The sequence below is a fragment of the Osmia bicornis genome, chromosome 3, assembly GCF_907164935.1.
Source record: "Osmia bicornis bicornis chromosome 3, iOsmBic2.1, whole genome shotgun sequence".
In the NCBI taxonomy this organism is placed as follows: Eukaryota; Metazoa; Arthropoda; class Insecta; order Hymenoptera; family Megachilidae; genus Osmia; species Osmia bicornis.
The window spans coordinates 1829552-1853718 of record NC_060218.1 but is presented as its reverse complement, the minus strand read 5'-3'; the positions used below and the strand labels follow the sequence as shown (position 1 = coordinate 1853718).

Sequence of the window (24167 nt, the reverse complement as noted above, 5' to 3'; positions counted from 1 at the left end):
AACGAAAACCATCAGGCCCTTCTTTTGGATGGTTCTCGACCGTCAGTATCCTTTTGTCCGTTGGTTTTTTAAGAGCTCCACTCACGTCGTCTGATTCACTCACCCCCTGTGTCCGATCCTTTTCACCGCCCCCATGTCACTAGTCTTTGCCGAGAATATACGTATACGTTCTATGTACCCTTCTATCTGTTATACTTTCAGTTCGTCCCGAGAAAAGATGATAATATTTGCCGGTCGTTTGAACGCTTTGCCGCATAAAGAATTATATTACGGATCGATACTGCATTACTGGAATTTGGAATCTAATAATCTAAAGAAAAAATTGTGACGGAATAAGAGACGCATTTGATCCGAGTAACTTTGAAGAGGTGAATGCTTACGCATGCGATAGCGTTAAAGCACACAGACCGATAACCTCACTGCGTCTGACAAATGTTTGACTAGAGAGAACATTTTTCGTTATCTAAAACACTTATGTTCTTAATCCTTGTATGTATATGGACATAGCGTTGCAAATATAAAGAAGGAAAGACGGTAAAGAAAGAATATCGCGCATTACGATTATTTCTTTCCACTTTTAAAATCATAATTTTTTTTTATGAAACTTGTCTCCCTTACCTTGTTCTTTTTCTGAAACTTTTGTTGGAACCTTTTTGTCCGGTGCCTTAGGAGAACAATTTTTCCGTGCTGGTCTAACAGTTAACGTCGAGGGAACCTGAAGAACATACGCAAACATTCTCATGTATACTATTAACTTGTTTATCCAATGTCGTAAGAGTTATAATTAATGTTTGAAAAGTGACTCACCACCTTCTCGGATCGTTCACCGGATGGCAATCTTGCGATAGCGGCGTCAGGACTGTCTTCCGGTGGCGGTGGTTGCACTATCCAATTATATTCACGTTTTTCAAGAGGTAAACCCCATCTTTCGTACTCAAGACTTTGGGTACGCAATGTTTCGTAACAGTCTAAACAGACGACCGCAAAATCCCCGTTTTCCAACAAAAGACTTTTCTCCGGCTGTCTGTGATACCTCAAGAAGGGAAAATCCTTCACGAGCAATGCTCTGACTCGTTTTCTGTACGTCATAATGCCACAAACGTAACAGCAATAATCGTGCGTATTATATTGTCTTTCTGCGGCGTTCACTTGTTGACCACTCGGAAGAGATTCGTATCGGCGCCATTGCGCCAGAAGAGAATGGTAACAGAACGTGCATACCAGCGCGGAACCATCCTCTCGAAGTTGTTCAGCGTTCGGTGGAGACTGGTGTCGCAACAGTTCAGGGAAAAACGGTGCGTTGCGACCCTGAGGGCGACCGTACAACACTCTTGCAAGAGTTAAATCACTATGCAAGCCACATAGGAAACAATATATGGAACTGCTCGATGTGCCTGGATTACTACCAAACGTTCGATCTGAACTAGAACTCGGTGGGGTGGCGATCGATCGGTTCACATCGCCATTTGGATGTGGACTAGGAATATCATACCTAAAACGGATTTGTAATGGTTACGAAGAAAAAAATATAATTATAACGCAGAATAAAAGTTTCTACGAGAATAAAGACTAACCTGCGACGTTCTAAAGGAACTCGTTCGGCATCCATGCTTTCCCATTGTTGGGCAAGATGATTCACACAGTGACTACAAGCCAACACTCTGCCATGGCTATCCATACAAGCGTTTTCCGAAGTACGTGCCATTCCCCTTAAACACGGAAAGTGCATTGCGTGCGAATTCATTCCCTCCGGGCTCGTGGACAACCTTTTAACAACGAACAAAAATTACCATTAATATACTGATGATTATTAAGATGTGTTAACAGAAATTTACAATCGTCCAAAGGTCGTACCATTCCATATGATTACGAGGATATAGTCTCTCACAAATATAGCACCTATAGTTTTGCCCTAGAGCGACAGTTCCATTCTCTGCTGGTCCATTATTAGGAGAGTTACGTTGGCCAGGAGCGGATCCTTTTACCGTAGCGCTACGCTGTTTGTTAGTAGCGACTGTCGATTTGTTCAAATCGTACGGTTTGAAACGAATATCGCTGCCCGCGGAATTAGCCGGAGACTTAGCTACCGCGGGTCGTGGAGACGGGCCTTGTTGTCGGAAATCGACACCTTGTCCCGAGGGCTGGGCTTCGTGATTTTCTCCACCAAATACTTGTTGTTTCTGTGGTATAGCTTTGTAACAAATAGAGCAAACTTGCACCATTCCCTGAGGACTAATCGGACTAGCTCCTGGCGGAGGTCTCAGAGAATAAATAAAAGGATAGTACGCCTCCTTCTCTGGATTAGGACAACAGTAAAGAAGTCTAATACTGGACGAAGGGTACTCGAGCGCACAAGTATAACAAATGAAAGTAGTTGTGTCCATTGCGGGTGCTTGTCGTTTACGAAGCGTGTAGTTTCGATCGCCGTGCGGTACCCCTTGCCGAGTATATGCTTTCCATTGTAACAAAAGATGATTTTGACACGCTGAACAAGCCTGAAACGAAAAATACACGTGTTATGCATTGCAACAAGTAATAATAGTAAACGAATAATGATGCGATCAAGGAAGATATACCTGTACACGACCAGCACTGTCCATAGGTCGACTTCTACTTGGTCGCGGATGAAGCATTAACGAGGGAAAAAATGGCGGAGGACTGGCAGAAGGATGTGGCGGAGTTGGCAGTGGTTTTGCTGCAATATGACTAAGTGACCCTCTTTTGAATTCATCTCCGCACACATAACAGACTTCCGTAACTGAATTCTTATCTGGCATCGAAAGATCCAAGATATCGGTACCGACACTTGACGAGGATCCGCCGCTATAAATGGCTGTAATTGATAGATGAAACCATTATGAATTGATGATTATTAATAATTAGTACCGAAATCGGTAAGAAACATTAATTTTTCGTTCTTGCCCTGTTTTTTAAAACCTTTTATGCGTTTCAATACGACTATTATTGCGTTTTGCAAGTGCTCTACTTTTACTCTGCATGTTTTATCACATTATCGGCTCGTTTTAAATATAATTTAAATACAGTTTTTTGAGTCACTTGTACATCGAAGATTGAGATCAGAAGATAAATTAACTGATTTTTTTAATCACCACATTAAAAGGAATGCTAATGTTTATTTACAAACTCACTTTACCAAGTGGTACCCGTTTAATAGAATGACTTACTAACTTATCATTTAAAGGTAAACTCACGCTGAGGTTGTGGTGGTAAAGTTGGTTGAGGTGCAGGTGAACTTCTAGGTGCGTGTCTTAAATCCAATGCCGCTTCATTAGATATTCTTGTATCTTCTACAGGCTGTCTGGGACTTTGTAACCTTTGATGCGGCGACTGCAGTCTTTGATGGGGTGATTCCATTGTAAGCCTTGCTTGCTCCAAGTGTCTGTGCGTTTCTGCTGTATTAGAATGTGGTCTTGGCAGTTCAATAGAGTTTGATGGTGGTCTCGTTTGTTCCACTCTGGGAGATGGTGAATTTGGTGGAAGTCGCGGAGAGATTCCGACTGGTCGATTTTCTGGTCTAATTTGTGGTGTCTGATCATTAGTTAAGCCCAGAACTTGAGCAGCGTATTCTCCCTGAAGAGCCATCTCAGCTCCTGTGAAAGGACCACCATCGCATCTTTTCAGCCAATAAATTCGTTGACTATGAGGTCTAGCATCCTGTTCGTAACTTTCCCATTGTTGCAGCAACAAGGCATAGCAAAGACTGCATGCCTTGACTGCTCCGCTTCTGGCTCCCTCACCACGATAACCAGCAGGTGGTTCATGGGATTCAAGAAATGGAAAATAAGGTTCATTTGGTGCACCGCCTGGACTTGGTTTTACTCTGAGCCAGTATTGTTCCCCATGGCCCACTGTACCGCAAACAAAACAAACCCTAGCACCTCCGATATCTTCAGAGGGTGGGTTTGGTTGCGGATTTGCAAGCGATTGCCCATCGAGTCCCGGCTCATTTTTCACATATAATTTATTTTCCATCATGTCAGGAAACCATTGGGTCCGTTCAATGCCCTTTTATGTATATTTGTTTGGCACTCATATACGATCACAACTTACAGTGATTGACAAAGTTTTTGAATTTTGCACATATCTGGAAATATAAGAATATTTATATTAGATATAACCTATTTAATTCTATTTACTACTATGTATATTTAGGAAGGGTATGATAACAATCGCAATGAATACAGGTATTATATAAACATTATCATAGATAAAAGGTATTAAACGTACAGAATATTATTTCAAAGTGTATAGGAAACCTTATTGTATGCAAATGAGTTTATTTGGGTGCAGCTGTGACCTCATTCTTTATTCAATACAGGAAAAGAATTATTTGATGTGACAAAACAGATTTGTTTAATTGTATAATATTTATCAATAACTTGATACATATTTTAACAAAAATGATCTTGTGCTTTAATAGCTCATATGCTTCCAACCTGATCAGCTTTAATTGAAATAAAATCAACTTCACAAAATATTCATATATGATATAATTTTATTCATTCACGAAGACACAGATTAATATATAAAAATATGAATAATTAAATACTGAATAGACACGATAAAGGAGTCTTTATATATTGTATACACTGTGTCTAATTAAACTATCAAAAACTGTTATTATTATTGTTTTGCAAAATGTTTATTTGAAACAATAAATACGATATATCGTTGATCGTCATAAACTCTTATCGTTAGTGAAGGATTGCAACGTGTGATGCTTTTAGAATACTGTAACATGTGGTATTTTTGGAGTGTTGCTACATCGACGTTTACCGACACCGACCATAAAACACATTTTCGGGCATCGGTAATAGAAAAATTCATGAAAGATCCCGGTATATCTAACCTGAGTATAAAATGATTTCATATAGAATATGATTTAAGCACAGGTAAGGAAGAAACATGAGCAAAGCACAAAGGTGAGCACTTTCGATTAAATCGATTAGAATACAAATTTTTCGATAACGAGAAGACAACTTGTCGCAAGAATGAGTAAACAGCATTAATTTTATGGAATTTTTTTGACTTTTTTCAACGAAAACGTCGAAAAAGGAAACTTTGTGAAAAATATTTAACGCAATGGTGGCATCTACGATGGAACCGACTTGTATATCGAAGTTTTCACAGTTCAATTTAACTCTAATGCAGCTGTTGATGATTAAAAGAATTTATAGCAAGATTAATGAAAGTTTTATGGTAAAATCATTGGAAGAAATGCATAAGAGGGATATTAAGGATCATAGACAAGGCAAACGTACACTCTTCTTGCTACCGAAATACGCACCCACGACACTTTACTACGTACACTTTATATATTTTATAGGAAACACTCACGTTTTCACAGTTCGGGAGAGGTAACCACCACATCGCTACTTTGTGGTGGTAATTTTAATCGGCGGTACGTATTACTTAAGCGAAGCAGAGCTTCCTTATCTCAGATTCTAGTCTCTGCCATACGTGCTCGAACACCACACCGAGTTGCGGGGTGTCACCTTCGAAATAATGTTACGCTTCGTTACACTCATATTTACATGCACCGTGTACCGTCTAACGCGTCCCGAATCCGTATTACACTGTCGCATACATGAAAAGTATAATAAAAGAAGTTGCACGACTACGAAAAATACATTTTCTGATGGCACAGCACCGCGACTTTGGCTCAATTCACCGCCATGTTGCAAAATTGCGATCTGCTTCCCATGATGCCACGCAGCTTCGTCATATGACAATGCCGCTGCGTCAACCAATCAAAGCCTAAGACGCATGCGCAGATATAACAGTTTTTAGCCGAACTGCCGCTAAGATCAATTTGGCGCTAGATTTAAAATTTTTTTAGTTGAACCAACGCAATAATTTTACTGTCCTTATATAACGTTTATTGTCTATTCAATTTATTAGATACCAGTATGAGCAACGTAAAAATTCTATGATTGTTCTAATCGGTTTATCCGACAATTATTCAAAATATATTTACAATTCTCTAATATGTATAATTATAACATTCAATAATTTATATTTCTAGCATCATTTCAAGGTACTAAAGGTACCTTATATTCTAAGGTACTAAATTATACACAGAGTACCGATAAATTTAAGTTGATCGTAACATACTCGTGGATGATTTTATCAAAAAACAAGATAAACATCAAAAATATAATTAAATTAGGAAATCGGTGTAGAATAAGTGGGAGTAAAAGGCGAACATCAATAAATGTTTCATAGTATTTAATCAACAGGTTGGGACATTGTACCTTTATAATGCTAAAAATTATTTTTTGTAGATTGTGTCGGTCTCATATGTATATATACCACCGTTTAAGTGGAATCCTGATATAATACTAAAAAATAATTAAAAATACTTTAAAAATACTCTTTGCAAATGATAATTCTTAAAAATCCATTCTCTCCGATATCTTTCATTTCTACCATACACATCTACCAATTACAATGATTTCGAATTTCTTCGAGTACGCATTTATACAGAGATTTAATCACAAAAATTTGTTGCTTTTACTATAACAGCAATGTTATTGTTGTCGTTATTATATTATTCTTATATATAATCGAGTAAACGTATAGCGGTGGTACAAATTCGTTCAGTTGTTTTCTTCTCGAAGACCACATACGGTTATAATTTATAAAACAATTTTTCTTTTTTTTTTTTTCTTTCCAATACCGCTTGGTTTTCGAAAACAAACTTCTAACGCATAAAAGCACATTGATCGATACCGGTGACAGTTAGAAAATTCTGAAGAAAATATGTTTATTTTCGATATCGTGGAAACACGTTGACGCGTTATTGCATCGATACGAAATTTTCCTAACTACGAATTTAACATTGTTGTACGTATATTTATAATCGCGCTCGTATATAAAGAATCACTCGAATCGATATCTGACTTGGGGAAGCAGCGTAATCACGATTTCCTTCGGGGTGAAATACAAAAATACTAATGGGGAAACTAAAGAATAGAGACCAGGGGTATAAAGCGTTGAAAAACGCCAGGAAAAGAGGGATTACGCTACCGTTGACTTAACGATAAAGTTGACAATAATCGTCATTAAACGCAGTAGCGCGTATTATAAACGCTATTATCATTTTTCCTTATAAATAATTACATACTAGATCTGCTTTGCATTGATGAATGACTATAACGATTTCTTTGTCTCTTATTCTCCCTCTCATGACAGCCTCCCTTTCAATACGCATATGCAAGACTTCGTAAAATGCTACCAATAAGGGTTTTAATTAAATCGATGCTATCTATCGACGATGGTAACGATTAAAGCGTTCTCGATCGAGGTGAAAAAAGAAAAATTAGAAGAAGAATGATACATTGGTATCAGGAAAAAAATATAAATAATACGTAAACCTCCGCACGCTTCGATAAAACATTTACATTCTACCCTTTCTTTCACTTCTTTTTTTTTTTTTTTTTGATTCAGAAACAGCTCTTCTCGCGCTCTTTCGCAAAGGGAATATCGATGATACGTAAATTATCTTCTTTATGTATGTATATGTGTGCAAAGTGCACCAATTAATATGTATTCTTTTTTTTATTATGACTTGCTTAAAAAGATAGCATTCGCACTGAGTCTGTTAAATCAGATTTGACATTTGGTGAACTCATGACTTTTACTCGTTTGACCCTCCTACCGAGGGTTATCATCGCCTCTTATGTACATATAAACAGATATTACTGTAACAAAGTTTCCTTCTTTTACAGGACGTTTCAAAATAAGAAACAACGTATTATTTGGTCGTTAATCGATTCTAGCGATGGCTCTTCCGGTTCATCGAATATTAAACCTGTACACACGTTGAAGCGAACAGAAATGTATAAATATCGCGCGACTCGATGATAAGAGCGTTCCATCAACGATCGATTACACCGTTCGAGATCCGCGTTCATCTTAAATGAAACATCCTCTATAAGAAGGAACGTTATACCAGTCGTTTTGTAAACGATACCGTGTACGCATAATGAGTAACGTATGTGCTATATTAAAAATATGAAGGGTCACTGGTTTTAATAAAACTCTTCACCCTGGTGACCCCGGCACCACGATATCTGAACGAAAGTCGATACACGTACGAGGAAGAAGAGAAAGAAAAAAATATGTGTATAATCTATCTAAGAGGAACAAAGGTATCAAGAAGTGTTGTAAACAACGATTAAATTAAAAAAAAAAAAAAAAAAAAAGAAAAAAAAAGAAAGAAACATAACTTATTCGTCCAGTTGTCGATGAAAATATAAAATCTTTTGCACAACGTAATCCAATTTTGCATTGATGTAAATTATACGATTCTCTTGAAAATAACGGCAGCACTGTTTGTCAAAGATCAATGCTGCTAATAGCACTTTTCGGTCGTTCAATCAAGACGTTATAATATCGTTAATTATTCAATGATGAAATATCGACAACATTCTTAGTAACATTGCAACATTGTTATAAATAGGTAAGATAAGATTTTTAAACGATAGTAATTTCATTAATGTTACGAACTCGCGTTGTTTTTCTTTTTTATCTTTTTGATCACAGTACCAATGAATCTTTCGAATCTTAGTGGTATTCGAAAAATTAAAAATCAAATCAAATTTAACACGTTAAATGAAATTCGTAGCACCGCTGATCGGTGACCTCCATGGCAGTCTACGTGTTAAAACACGAAAGAAAACGATGTCTTTGCTCGTCCTTAAACATAAAATGTCACAGTGCTCTGGCAAATTATACAACTCCTTCGAAACGAATTTTATTAACAAAGTATAAAAAAAAAAGCGCTAGAAAATAATTTCTTTTTCGACATTCGATAAACAAACTATGTTTTCCGCGGTTAAAAAAGTAACTCGAAGCTTACATTGAATCGTGAGAAGAATAAAAAAAGAAAATCTTGAAAAGACTCGATCGAAGCTCGATTCGACGAACGACGTCAATGCGTTCTCTCTGTTCGACAAGCGAAGATTCCAAGGAATCGTTGAGCCACGTTGAATCTTCTTCCGCGATGGCACTCTCAAATACCATTGCCGTTCACCGTGTTCTCGTTTCCTAAAGCTCTCTTCTGAATCTCTTCGGTGGACGCGTTCCCATAGAGAGGCTCGATGGACTCGGAGACCAATTTTGGGCTGTGCTTGTCGACGTGCGTCAGCTCGATGGGAAGATATATCGTCCGGCAGTGGTCGATGTCGGCCCGACAAAGTGGACAACGTTCGCAACGTCTGGCGCAATCCAAGCAAGCCACCGCGTGTCCGCACGGGAACAAGGCGGTGTCTAAGCTACGATCCATGCAAATGCGACAGAGCATCGCGTCCAATAATCTTGCCAAACATTCCCGAGATTCCTGTAAGTTAAACAACTGTAAACAATCGTGTTCGCGAGATCGATTAGTTAACATCTTTGCTGTCCGTCGACGGTGTAGAAACGTTAGGAGTTGATACAACGCTAAATCCTGCCGTAGCGGCAGGTGTTGTCCATTATGATGCGACACAAATCAAGGGCAGTAGCCGTATCACTCGCTTCCGTTGTTTGGCAAACGGGACAGGATCAGAATAAAAGCGTATAGCAATCTTTCATCCTGTCGTGACGCGGACGCGAACTTGCACTCGAACAAATGACAAAATGAAAGGTAATACTTTACTTTCTCGACAGTCCACATAATAAGTGATGGAAAAAGATATAAACGAAACGTTCATTGATGACTGACGAACATGAGTATTAAAAAAAAAAAATTTTAATTTCAATAAATGCTTACACGTCATACGTGGTATCACACGTTCGATTTACTCGAGTCAAACAGAGTTATAGTTTCATAGAGACGGCAAAGTGTTAACCGTAGTAGGAGTGGGTGTTCGTCGAAATACATACCTTGCACTTGGGATCCTCGCAGTCCCCACAGTCGTGCTTCTCCAACATTTCGTTCTCCTCCGGCAAATTCACGGTCGTAGCTTCGCAGTACAAGGCTCGTCGTGCATTGTCGTACACTTCTCGGCAGGTTCTCCGGATATCGAACACATACTTCTTCCCTAACGTCGAGTCCTCGTTGAAAATCGAGATTATAGTGCCCTGCGGAGAAACAGGTCAATTCAGTTGCAGTGTACAGTGGTATTTTCGCATCTCCTTTTTCCAATTCAGCAATATGGTTAAGGGGAGGATACCTTCAAGTCTCGTATAAATTGAGCGGTCACCGCGCTCCTAACCGTCTCGCAGCTGTAAAACGCGTGTTTTTCGGTAATTGCTCTGTAAAGTCCACTTGCGGATTGGCTGGAATCTAATTTAAAGTTCAACGAGGTCTCTTCACCGTCGAGCGACAGGTAAATTAAATGAAACATTCGCCGTTGAGACGTTGCGCTTTGTATCGCCGTATACGGTATACTGGAAAACAAAGGGAAGAGAAAATTGTACGATGAGTAAAAGGCTGAAGCGGAAACCGCTCTCCGACCAGGAAAATATATTTTCTTACCGTATAATCCTATTTTATTATACGTACTTTTGCGTTTCTTCGTCGTTGCTGCGGTACACTGTAATACCGTGAGGTCCAACACCGATCATCGACACTCCGTTGTATCCAAATTTACTGTGAAACATTTCCTGGCCGAAAGTGTCTAGATTCGAGATCTCTTTTAGCAACCAATACTCGCCGGTGGATGGTTTCATGCCCTGAATAAATATATATTTCTCTATCAAATATTCGAGAGGGAAACAGAAAGAAAAAATGAAGAAGAGATCGAACCTTGATTTCTTTGTGTTGCTGAACTATCCGGTGCAGGAAATCCTGAGGTTTCGGTTCGCACGGTTCCGTCGGTTGTATTTGACAGCATTGGGAATAGAGCGCATGGGGTGGCGACAACGCGTCGTAATCACCTGCGTCTGCTTGCGCTATCAAAGCGATCAGACGCGCCACACTGGTCCAATCGGACACTTTCAACCTACCCTCCACCAGTTCCAAACGTGAGTGTAAATAAAATTGATGCCTGTAACAAAAAAATGGAAAAAGATAAAAATAAAAGAATTAAAACGAAGACATTAATCGAATCGCATCGATACATGGAGAACAATTAACACTCTTTTTATTATACGCTGAATATTCTGCTACGATATTGTATAAAACGATCGAGCCGAACTTTGTTTTCATATTTTGCGCATTTATTTTACTCCGTTTACCGAGTTTACCGAGTACGAAGCATTTTTTCCAAATTTTCAACAGAACGATTGTAATTAGTAACGAATTTTCATTAAAACCATCAGGTAATAAAGTAGACGGAATAATATAGCGTAAAACGATACGATTCAACGTGTTATTTATGTATTTGTTACTGTTTCGAGAACGTTGGTTCCCGTTATTGCAAATATAAAATACATCGAGCAGCGTTTTACGAAATTATAACAAAACGATATTTTCCTTTTACGATTGTTTTACTTTGGACAATCGCGTTAATGGAAAATGCAACAGGAGATTTTGACGCGTAATCCGTGGAACGATAAAATAGTTTGCAGTCAGGGGAGAATTTCATTTGTACAGATGGTAAATTGAAACGGAACGTTTGAGAAACTATTAGTTCGTTCGATGTGGTTTCTGGTTGCTCTCCTACAACGAGCGAATTTAACGTTCGATCGAAAACGATCGAAATCGATCAAGTTTTGATGGATTTCGCTGAATTTCAATTACACCCTCACACAATGAACTCTGTTACAAACGTTCGTAGGGTTTTGCTGTTAAGTTATCTCTGCTACAAATAAAGGTGCACGATCGTTCTATTCAAGCAGTTATCGACCATAAAATCAACTTGAACGAAACAACAATGCAGAATCGATGTTTGCAAATAATAACGCGGTATGGTACAAGGGTGAATGTGAAGGTTTACAGAAAAGAAACGAGGTAGTTATTTAGCGGGATGATTTTCCCGAATTCGAGGACAGGCTACTAACAGCAAAAGACGTCGGGTGCTGGTTCACCGGATAGAACTTATAGAGAAGTTTGATGCGGAGACCAAGAGGGAGGGAACGAAACTGCACGAACCAACTGACATTTGTCATCGCGAGAAAGATATTGGTTCTGATCGAACTTACCCAACGACAGACCAAATGTTCGAAACTCTCGTTGGACGACTTATCGTTAACAACTGTGCGAGTGGAAATCCGCTGACGAAAGCTCGAGTGTTCTATCTTTGGTGTCTTCTTCTTCTTCTTCTTCGAAAGAGCTGCGATACTTGCATAACCACGCAGATAATTCCTTTCTTCGCTTCTCGTATTTTCATTCGCTCGTTGTTTGAAACATCACGTTCCACGAGTTTATACTTTGCGACCAAGAAACTTGGTTAGAAAACTTTCGGTTAATAAACCACGTTGCTCGCCGGCAAGTTTCTTCTGAAAATGATTTCCGTCTCGCGAGCAATTTAACCCATTCGATAGTTAAGTCGAGTTTACGTCTTCATTCAGCGATGCCTTAGTCGCGTTCGCTACCTTCTACGAGTTCTTCGAAACTATCAAAGTATTCTGGTCGTTTAATTTACCGATAATTGCACCCTCTTCCAAAATGTGATTTATTAAAAGGTACGCATTAAAAACGCGTATTCAAGCCGAAAGAGGCAAATTAGCTGTTTCGATGGCGAGATGAGAAGACGGGGTGGCAAGTTACGAGGACAGACGTTGCGGTAGCAGTGACGGCATTCTCGCGCAAATAATTCAAACGGATAAGGTTGTTTCATCCGGTGATGGTAATTTCAAAGCGCACATTTCCAGTTCTCTGTTTGCGACTGTTTCCTACTGTTTCTGACAGCTATGAATTAGCCCTGACTTTGTCACCGAGTTAAATCGGCCTTCTTGGCCAAATTAGTTAAACCGAACGGGTTCCCGGTATACGTATGTTTTACATTAAATATGCTCGCAGAAAATATAAATCGATAACAACGTCTCCATCACCGGTAGACACCGTCCAACAGATGTTGGAATTTTGAAATGGCCATCGATATTCAAGAGGTTCGCTAACCGATAATTCCATCGTTTATCGCGATAAATATATTCTGTATGACCCTCGGGATCGTTTGATCGCGACATTAACTAGCAGGGTAGCGTCAGAGTGGTGTACGGTATACGGGGTGTACAAAGTGCACGACTATCAAAGTGTTGCTTTGAAAAACGATGCTCTTCTTGAAACAAATGGTCCAGTCCAACCAGCCGTTCGTTTCAACTGATTTAATCAAAGTTCTGGTAACAAATATATCCAAGATCAGTGTCTATGTGCTCGCAAATTGGGACCATCTAGCGAGTATATACACCGAGATGGTGAGTCGAGAATTCGAGATAACGTAATCATTCGGAGATCGTTCAAAGAGAGAAGGGAAGTAGAATGGCAACTATCGCGATAGAGAATCTCGATTCTATTTGTGACCCTAACGAAATATATCACGTTATTAGTACCAGAACGTTCGGAACGTTTACGATAACTACCGAAATTAAAGCTCTTAGCTATTCTTATTAATAACGACGATATTAATATCAGTTTTCCTGAACGACGCGAAGGGACGTAAAAAGATTTTCTCGTGCAGAGACAAGCAGTTTTATAACACGCCGGTGAATTCCTTTTCTCTGTATAGTTTCCGTAGATTAATGGCAATGTTCCCGAGCGAATGAATAAACCAAAGCACCAGATGCACCAGCTACGTCTACCGTCTATCCAATAACTCTCTGGCTCTACCTACAGACAACCTACTGACTGCCTTTGCAACTGTTGCATAACTAATTTACCCGTGTGCTAATTACCTTCGCTGTTTTCGTGTTTCCGATATATACCTACGTATTCATAAGCCAGCATCGAGAAACGGAACTTCTGCTTTCGAGAAAAACTAATAAATTCTCGACCACGAACAACGCTTTCGCGTTTTAAATTTCATGGGGAAAATTTCTACGGTTCTAGGGAAAAAACACTCGAGCACGCTGTTAAAGTTGAACACGTAAAAAAAAAAAAAAAAAAAAAAGGGTAAAGTAAACTGGAGGAGGACCGCTTAACCTACGGACACTGGCTCTCGAGAAAGGTAAACAGCTTCTGGGTATTTAAAAATATTTAGAGAGAGTTTCGAACAAACTTCACCGTACAACGGTTAGTTTAATATCAAAACTTTCCCTAGAGGGCTTACCAGAAAATACGTACAGCAAAGTTTAATGGTTTTACGATCGTTCTTAACTAGAAATTCCACACCGTATCGAATTACAGTTTCTTGCTGTTTCGCTTCGTTCATTTTTCAGCTGTTAAGCGCGTTGCGGTTTTCATAAGTGCCGTCAACCAACCGAGGGAAAAGTTCAAACCTTTCCGATAACAAAAGTACCCTGAATTCCTAATCGATCATGCTCAAAATTACAGCAATCGTTCAACAGGATAGAAAATCGCTCGCTACATTCGGATCGCCGAATTTTCTTTGTTTCCCTTAAGTTTCCTAAATGAATGGGAACGAGGAAGTTTACGAAGACCGTGGGTAGGTGTTTCAGCCGATCGTCGTGTTGCTCGAAAAATAAGTTATCGTCGAACTTTGCAGCGTTTGCGCTTTTACGCGCTTCCAAAGCTCGCTGTGTCGATCGTCGTTGGCGAGCTTAGCGTGCCAAAACGAGTAAAGCCTCCGTTAGAGTGAACCACGCTAACAATAAGTTACCCGTGCACCGTAACCACCCCGTTTTTCTCGACTCTACATAAACAGCAGTAAACATCAGTGTTTTACAGAAAGAATAACCGTCGAGTCAGCGGTGGCACGGGTTCAACGACATCTTAATCGAAGTAAATTATGCGCTTCATGATCGTTTGCAAAACGCGAGACCGAGCTTTCGTAAAGTTAGCTTTGCCCGGCAAGTTTCAAGAGGGCATCCATTGAAATCCAAGCTCGCAAGTCGCGAGCCTGTGCAGCCAGTCAAACAGCTTCGAATCCCTTGGATTTCGAACTTGCGCCCTCTTAAGGTTAAGCACGAGATGCTTAGCGAAATTTCCTCAAAGAGCTTTCAAAAGCTTCTCCAGAGTTCACCGAGTCTTCTTCGGGTTCTTCGAATGGCTAGGTAACGTTTTAACGGCAACCAGATTTCAGAGAAGCTCTCAAATTTAGCGACAACTTGTTTAAGTGATTCCGTGAAAACTTTTCATTCGAATCAATGGACGCGATAGTAAATCTTAGTTAGTTTCAAATCTATTCATATTAAATGTAATTAAATTCTACTTTGATTCGAATCAAGAAATACAACCGTAAAATAATTTATATTTCATTTATACCTTTTCGGAGGCGGCGCAAAATTTATATATTAAAAATACCGATCGAATTGAGTAACCTCCACCTTTTCGAAGTCGGTTAAAAAAGACAAATAAACGGGAATAAATGTTAAATTTACGAGATTCAAGCAAACCCATTGTTTCGCCATTGTATCGGTGGTATTGAATATCAGGGAAAACTGTACGCGCATCTCGCGACAATAGCATTGTAATAAGCCCTGATTTATATTCCCGAGGCAAACCGTCCACCAAATCTCGACGCCACCCCCGTGCTCGCGTCTACGCTCTTTGTTCTCTAGTTCCGGAGAATTCGATGCTTCTCTGGTACACCGGCACCAGCTTTATACCTGATCCCAGCCTTCGCCTTCATGAAATATTACGTACTAATCGATTTAGGCCGAACTAAACTATGCGGCCATCGTATAGCTCGCTAAACTAAAGGGTGACCGACACAAGATGAACCCTGCGAAAGTCTGCAAGGAAGTTCAGAAAAACTAGTTAGAAATAATAGGGAATCGAACGCTTCGTGAATGCATAAATTTCTGAATGAAACCAACTGACGAACGAATGGAATAAATAAAAGTGTAAAGTGTTTGCGATGAATTAACGAGCGAGTGGATTCGAGCAGTTGCGAATAGACTAAAGTGTGAAATTCTCGCATCGTAACCGCAGAGAATGGCGAGTATTCGACCAACGATGCTCGAAAGAGCTTTTTCATCATTAGCAAACGTCAAGTTTCTTTCATCTGTTTATTCTTGTTCGATGAATTACGAGTCACGTTGACGTTGTACGTTTTCATATCGTTGAAAAAGCTTAATACTTTTTCGTGCCAGAAACGCGTTCAACGGAGAACGAAGTATTCGTGCCACCGCCTGGAGTTAATTCGTCCTTTTGGTAAGCAATATGGACATTTAAACGTGGCAAAGAGAATTAATGGGGAAATATTCAAACGACGTTAATATAGTTCAAGCATTAATTCGAGCGGCAACGTGTTCTGACCACGAACCGTCGTAAAGCCCCGGTATTCCATGTTTTTCGCGTTAAATTCATTCTGCATTTTCGCACTGTTGCACACTTCGATCAACCATCGATGGAATATCAGCGAAATTAACTCTCTACGTTCCAAGAATTTTCCACTCCTATCGATCCATCAGCTATATCATTTTACATTTTTCTCTCAACAATAAAATGAAAACAACAAGTAAACACGTTTATATAAGTTTATATTATTAATTCGATTCATTTTTCTCGTTTATTTGCCTTGAACGAAGAGGACGGAAAGATTAAAGAATACAAAGACGGGATTTATATCAGAGCTCGACAGATTTATCCAATTAAACTTCAGCCCGTGAGTTATGTATACGTAACCCGGAATATTGAATTAATTCAGAAAGAAAACCCGGATGAATCAGAGGCACGGAGATTACTATCGGGATAATACAAGATTCATCGATTCTCAATAATGATGCTTCTATCGGGAAATAACAGACCATCCCGTTTATCATCGCCTTCAATTTCTTAATTACAAACGTGTAAAATTAAAATAAGCTCCGAATCTCCGATCGGATTGATTACACCAGGAAAAACGTGTCGAATGTTTGGTGAACAATTCGACAAAGGTAATTTGAGTCGAAGCAGAGATTTCACGGCGAACGATTTAATTTTCCGCAACGATTTTCCGGTTTTTCCATGCACGGTATCGATAGAGGTTTCGATAGCGTAAATTTAGGAACACGTGTTGCTGGACAGAGGGAACAAAAACTGGGCGAACGAACGAACGAACGAGGCGTTCGCGTCAGCTGCTGCAATTACGGTAGTCCGGGTGCAGCCAACGTTACCACTGGGCGACAAATTAATTCGCGTGTTGAACGCATTACTCCTCGCGAGTTTACCTTCACCAAGGCCAACTCGAGCGACCACGATTAAATCGGAATTACCATTCGATCCGATGAAATTCTGCGGAAATAGTTGCAACCGGTCTATCTCGCATTTCATAATTCTAACCATTTTATCAAACTTTGACTCTTCGAATTCTCCCCGTAAAATATACACTCTGCAACATACTGTACCAGCTACTAGAGTTCCTGGCAAAAAAGTTTTATTCATCAAACATTCGGCTCTCTGAATAACGCGAAATTGGTACGCGAAACGTAGATATACGTAACGCTCGAAATTGGTGCATCCAAGCAATTCTGGTGCAACCCATGCAATTTATGCTCTTATAACCATCTACGGTTCGATCGATCGCGTACTCGACGACTCTAGCCAAATTTTTATCGTCCTTATACCGTGTTACGTTTTTGTGCGACGAAAACAATGAAATTTGTAAATGTTGATAAACGGATAATTACGCGAAACCGTGTTACAAGACTGAAAAACAAGCTTCTTTTTACCTGGTGGCTTCCTGCAGCAACAGGTGAGGCGGCACCCAAAACTTAACCCTCAATGCGAACCTTAGAGGCGCTACACCACCACCCGTTTGTCTTTCAATGGGATTCCTTAGATTCAACCAAAGCTCTTCGCCCTTTGCGTTCTGATACTTCAGTCCAAAATAGTCGCACTCCTTGCTAATGCCGAGACAGTCGCATGCCTGCAAGAAAAATGAATATTTCATTAGAATCCTATCCTCTCGAACTCTCTGAATAGGGTGGTATTGCCACCTTTTTCAAACCGATATCCCCCGAGTAAGCAAGCATTTATCTAGAGCGCACCGTTCGCCGGATACGCTTGAAAACCGCAGCTCGAATCGCGGGAAAACAACGGCGCGGTCGAGCAAAGCGTGTAATAAATTGCTGGCAATAATTTAGAAAGTTACTGCCACCCCTGCTGCGCATGGCTTCCAACGAACCGCATACTCGGATATCACCGAACCGCGTGTACTCGTTACGCATCATTTCACCTTTTACCTAGTACACTGTATAACGTACTGCGTGGTATTCTAAGAAAAAAAGGAAAAAAAAGTATCTCGTAAATGAAGAACGAACGACATAAAGTCGACACGTATTCTATTTCGTGGGTGTTTCAAGCTTTTCTGTGCTCGTCGTAGCGGATGAAAAGTCGGTCGCGAGACTGGCGATAAGGAAAATTCACGGGGAGGAAGCAGAGAAGCGAGCAGAGTGGAGGAGCTAATAAATTTCCCACCACCATGCTATTCTACCTACCATTTTTTCACCAGAGAAAACCAAAAAGATTTATTTACTTGATTTTACAGAATGGATCTTTCTTACACAATATTATATAAAATTATAGCATTTTAATATAATTATTTTCAAATACCCTTTCCAATCGCGTGTATAAGTCGCACATTTTCAGGCGAACAGTTCTCGAAGAAAGATGGGTGTCGGAGAATCTATCGACCCCGTAGGTGCAGTCGTCCTATTGGTATTAATGTGCTTCGATACGGGGCTCGTGCGACACACTACTTTCCTTCCTCTTTTCAACAGCACCATGTAATTCCGAGTAGGATCGCGCTTTCATCGGTGCAGTTTGTCGTGCGAATGCAATCCTAGCGAGCTCTAGCAAAAATGCATGCACACAGGTGCAATGCGTCGCCGGTCTGCTTTTCATGAATATTCATCCGACGCGGCGGACCATTTTGAAAAATCGCCGGCACAATATCTTCGTAAGGCAGCCTCGTGAAACGTGACGGTGAAAAATGTAGAAAGCACAAACGAAAGACACGGCTTTACCTCTGCTGCTACTCGTGTTTTCATTGTCGCGTGCATCTATTTACCGACTAGCTATTGTGCTATTATAGTTTTGGCCGTAACGTTACCGAGTTGCAAGAAGAAAAGGAAAATTTCAAACGATATCATTTCGTTTTTATTCACGGAACGTCAAAGTTTCAAGCTCGCAATGCAACCAGAGAAAATTCAACGTAGTTATGCAAATACGGTCGAACGGGCACGGTTAAACCATAACGCGGACGCACAACTGCACGCAAACACATTTTCCACGTGCACGCGTTAAAGTATCCCGGCTCGATGCATTCCGCTGCAACGCGACGCGACGCGACGCGACGCGACGGCCGGCTGCACTCTTACGCAAACATGATTTTACGAACGAGCAACAAGACACGCTGAAAACAGCGTCGTCTCGAAATGAAGTAATTTGCATTCGCGACGGGAAAATTAATATCGCCCGCCGGCTGGAATTAAATAAACCCGTTAATCCGGCACGGCGTGGCGCGGCGTGGCATGGTGTGGAGTGGTGTAACGTCGACGCAACGAACGCAGCTCGTATTGTTTTGCTAGCTTAATTTCTCGACTCCACGGCGACAGATTACGCGCCAGTAGTGTCACCGAAAAACGAGCACCGCTTCTCGTCCAACCTGAATCTCCATTTTCTTTCTTTATTTATTTGCTAAAAAGAGAAGAAAAGCTGAAAAGAGCGAAATGTCGCGTCCCGTGGTTTCTCCTTCATTGTTCCTAGTACCGTAATTAAAATTGGCCGGCGAAAAATTGCAATTTATAAACTGCCCGCGGCTAAGTTTTCTCTAATTTTAACGGAGAAAGAATAATGGTTTTCTGGTTGAATTTTCAACCGCTTATCGGTAAGCACGTAACTAGATTTTCGGCAGGAAGTTTATTGAAGTGGATTTTCAGGCACTTCGCTACGGTTCTCGATGCTCGGCGGAACTTGCAGCCATGGGATTCTCTGTTTCGCGCTTTGCGATACGTGACCGAACTACCTGACGAAGCGGCAAGATGCGAACGATCTTTTATTTGCCTTTTCACTCTCCTGAAATATCAATCGAGTTTCATCTACGCGTTAGATATTCGCAGGATAAGAGCGAATACCTAGCTTCAAATGAAATTACTTGAAGGGATTTTCTTGCATTTACTTCTCGTCTCGCAACATATCGCTGGAAAGTCATCAAAGCCCGTTAGAAAGTGAAATCGCGAAAGAGAGAAGCTTTGAAAAGCTAAAGAATTAAATAGGATTCTTTCGCGTCTTCGTTCCTTTGATCGCGAACGAGTAAAGAATGCTTCAAGGAAGAACTTTCACGCCTAAGTGGTAGAAAAAAGTTTCGCCACGAGAAATTTTCCCAAACTTCCCGCATCGTTTATCGTCGATAAACCATTTTGCGATCACTAGACATTCTTTGTTCTAACTTTTGTTTTATGCCAGACGCGTAAAAAGCAATGACCGTAGAAAATGTAGCGTAATCGTTCTCTAATGGTTAAACGAATTTCCTCGGGAGAGAGGCGTGGCTATTTTATCGCCTAATGGAAGCGTTCAAAGCTTCTCGATGGACTCGAATTTCGACGAATAAATCGCTCGAGCTTTGTCGCGAGGGGTTTCTTTGCCGAGCGTATTGACAAGCTGACGTATGAACCGAATTGTGGACGCACGAGGAAATTTATGTCGCGCCAACCTCAGAAACGCGTCGATTCGTTCGTAAAGGATTGCCTTTCATTCCCGCGGCATTGAACGCGATATACCTTAAAAGGTTTTCCTCTTCACAGATTTCAGTTTATAGCATTAGCGTCGCCTGTTTCGTTGCCAAAAGTTGCTTTTTACTTTTAAGCCCGGTATCTCGTTAAACCTTCGCACTCGTCATCATTTTAATAACCTTTTTCTCTAATTAACTTTTTTCAACCGTTCTTCTTGTAAGCATTAATTTCAAACGATAAATTACTACCAGTCGAGTGGAATTTAAAAGTTACTCGTAACGCAATGTCCAACATTTTATGCATCGTTCAAATTATTCTATAAAGTTTGTTCGTTAAACGTTAAGTACCGTGCATCAGAGTTATTGTCGTTAAAAGTTTCGAAAACTTATTCTCTAAGTTGGTATTACTTTGCTTAAGGATTCCTTCTATAAATCACTACGGTGACGTATCCTTTTGCGTGAGACACACCGTGATACTCACGTTTCTCGGGAGGAAACGCTGTGTCATTTCGCGGTTGTCGCTTCATTTTGTTGCACCGTATAACCAGCAAGTCATTTTTCAAAGGGTAAATCAGTACGGGAAGCAACAAAAATGTGCTTCAACCAGTGTTCTATCGACAGAAGATTACAAGGTTTCTACAAAGAACATTATTTCACCGCCTGATATCGATTTTATACCCCCTTGATGCAAACTTTTTCATAAGGGACATTAAACAACCGTTCGAAAGCAGCAGCAATTATTTATCAGGTTGGCAAGTAAGTACCTATTCGAAGGGAATAAGAATTTGAAAACAGTCCACATAACACGTTTGAAGGAAAAGAGAATCGATGCCGGACAGGCAAATTGGATAACGTTCCTTGTTATAAAAGACTTGCTCGGATCGTGCACTCGAAATCTTCAAGGATTCCGTCCACTCGTTGTTCCCGACCGTTATCCTCTCTCTCTTCTGCTATCGACCATTTTCTCGTTTGCTCGCGAGTTTTTCTCGAGTGCCGAGTGCCGAGTACCGTCGCGTCGGTTTCGGTACACGGACCTGGGTTTAATGATCGACGCGTAATCGAGGTCCTTCAGGAACGGTAACGCGATTCGTCAGGGGCCAGACCACTTCGGCACGTAGCGCAACTTTTTCGACGGCCGCCTTCCTATTTCTCACCTTTCCACGCTTTTCTCTCCATCTTCTCTTGTTCTCAGCGCTGGCTCGAGAGGCTCGTTAAAAAAGGTAGAACGACAAGGTAAAAAACCGTGTCTCCAAGAACAAAACCACTTATCCCGTCATTTTCCACGCGACTGACCCTTCCCCGCGCTCCTCTGCTGCCTCGTCGTTCTTCAAACAACTCTTTTCTTCGCTTTCCGGAAATATCGTCTGTCTGGGACCACGCGTGTTCAACTGGGATCTATCGAAGGATCGTTAAAACGATTTTCGAGCCGAAAACCCGTGATATCACCGGTGAACAGGTCCGCGCGGATCTGTTTCTCTATCTAGAGAAACGTGGAGAATTTCGAAATGGATTCGCTTTCAAAGAGTATTTCTGCGAGCCGTTTTACACTCGGATCACGAAGCGCCAAGGAGATTTGTCGCGCGTTTTGCGTCTAAAACGTTGCCATCCTCCACGGGATGTTCCACTAGCGAAGGAAAAAAAATTCCATTTCCATTCGTCTCTGATGAGAAACGCGTCCAATTCGAGCGAACGTTCGCGTGCAGCATAACCAGACGATTTTTCCTTCCGATTCGACGGCGAAAAATCTTTGACTCGCCTAGACAGAAGGCGGAAGAAAGGCTTTTACTGCAAAGCGAAAAGCGACGTACATACGTTTAGGAAATCGGCAGTCTTCGCGTTTGCATCCGGCAAATATTGAAATACTTTTCTAGAGGAAGAATGCTTCTACGCTTTCGAAAAACGATCGATTTCAGTTGTTCTCTTTCGAACTTTATTGCACTAACTTTCTCATGCAAGTATTGATTATTATATAACGTTGTTGCCTTTCTTTTTTCTTTTTTTTTCAAATGAGTCACATTAATCGAGTCAAAATGACACCCAACACCTGTACGCGCATAGAATACAGACCGGGGGAACAGGTTGATGGAAAAGAGAGTGAAAAATACGCGAAAGAAGCTTAAGAAGCTAGAGAAAATTGTATATACATAGGGGAGTAGGTAGTGGCGTACCGGTTTATGCGAAGAAACAGATACTCTCGACCGGAAATATGATAGGGTGCATTCTCTACATTCTACACCCCCAGCTTTTCTCGTTTCTTCTTTCCCCTGCTTTTCTCCGCTTCTAGTTCGATAACTATCGACTTTGCATTTAGTACATGGACGCAGTTCGTTCGTTTCTTCACCGGGGACGCTACCCTACAATGCACTCCGGTTCGAAACGAAATTCCATTTTCCCTGGCTGGCGAGCAATTTTATTGTAACTGTATTTTCGACAGCGTGTAAAAATCCATGGAAAAAAAAAAACGAGACGGAAGAAACGAGAAACGGGAGCAGTGCGCCCGAAATTGTCGCTTGTAAACCGTGTAATAAATTTCCCGATGTAAATAATAGCGCGCAACGGAATTACCAAGCACCTTTGTATCAACGATACTGGTATTATCATCGGCAATTACGTTGATTGCATAACGTCCACAGGTTACGTAATACATCCTGTAATTTATTTTACCGGTTATGCTATCGGTTACGAGTTCATCCTGTATTCTTTTTTTTTCCCGTGTAAATTGCTGCCAACGCCGAGTACTATTAAGAAAATAGGACAACAGGATCGCTAATCAAATTAACCGATCGTTACCGAGGTTACGGTTGTCGATACGATCGGATAACGATCTTTTTTCTTCGCAATCCACGTTTTCCTCCTTCCTGTAATGTTGTTGACACGAGAATAAATTTATTCGTCAAACGCGACTGTACTAACCGACAAGTAAGTACCTGTCAATTATCCAAGCCACGCACAGATGTCCGCGGTAAATAATGAAACAAGCGTTTACAGGCTACGACTCGGTTAATTAGGGCGACAAGCGTTCGCGCGATGCAAACCGGTTAATTAGACCCTTACGCTAGCTCTCGATGCGTGTACCGCTAATTAGCACCGAGTATATTGTTTATACTTTATACCCTTGCGTATTTAAGGCGAAAACAAAATTCACTGAGCGTAGAAATAATTTATAGAAAGTACACTCGATCCTCCTCCCCCAATCAATTTACGTATTTCAGTCTTAAGAGATAGGAAGAGAATATTCGTCGATAGCTTAACAATTAGAGCAATAACTCAGTGAGCGGAAGATCCGAGTTCGAATTCCGGTTCAGCAAATCCGATTGCTCGAATCGGATTCTCTCTCTCTGGTTCTTGAGACTGAAATGGGTGCCGTTTATTATACAAACGCAAAGTCGTAAATATTTTAATTGGCTTTTCGAGGATACATTGCTCAGGATTGCTATGCAACGCGTGCAGTGCATTTCTCGTTCGATCTTCAAGTTGAAATTTTTTTCCTGCGAATCGACCATC

At 40.6% G+C, this 24167-nt stretch overlaps 2 protein-coding genes across 3 annotated transcripts in view; both read right to left on the bottom strand.

The window, feature by feature from the left end:
- Positions 1-5776, bottom strand: part of LOC114872666 — a 50075-nt gene extending 44299 nt beyond the window's left edge. Inside the window, exons 1-7 of one of the 2 annotated variants that reach the window (XM_029180111.2) lie at positions 5359-5776; positions 3213-4105; positions 2577-2833; positions 1855-2495; positions 1575-1766; positions 808-1492; positions 619-715 (exon numbers count right to left, since the gene is read on the bottom strand). In XM_029180111.2, the coding sequence (XP_029035944.2) occupies positions 619-715; positions 808-1492; positions 1575-1766; positions 1855-2495; positions 2577-2833; positions 3213-3996 (2656 nt within the window). In that variant the 5' untranslated portion in view covers positions 3997-4105; positions 5359-5776. Of the gene's footprint in view, positions 1-618; positions 716-807; positions 1493-1574; positions 1767-1854; positions 2496-2576; positions 2834-3212; positions 4106-5282 lie in introns of both variants that reach the window. The other variant, XM_029180112.2, reaches the window with a different exon arrangement.
- Positions 5777-6234: 458 nt separating this feature from the next.
- Positions 6235-24167, bottom strand: part of LOC114872669 (E3 ubiquitin-protein ligase MYLIP) — a 58118-nt gene continuing 40185 nt past the window's right edge. The window contains exons 2-7 of the mRNA XM_029180117.2: positions 17662-17858; positions 10754-10994; positions 10511-10680; positions 10179-10395; positions 9889-10086; positions 6235-9364 (exon numbers count right to left, since the gene is read on the bottom strand). Of these exons, the coding sequence (XP_029035950.1) occupies positions 9038-9364; positions 9889-10086; positions 10179-10395; positions 10511-10680; positions 10754-10994; positions 17662-17858 (1350 nt within the window). The 3' untranslated portion in view covers positions 6235-9037. The remainder of the gene's footprint in view (positions 9365-9888; positions 10087-10178; positions 10396-10510; positions 10681-10753; positions 10995-17661; positions 17859-24167) is intronic.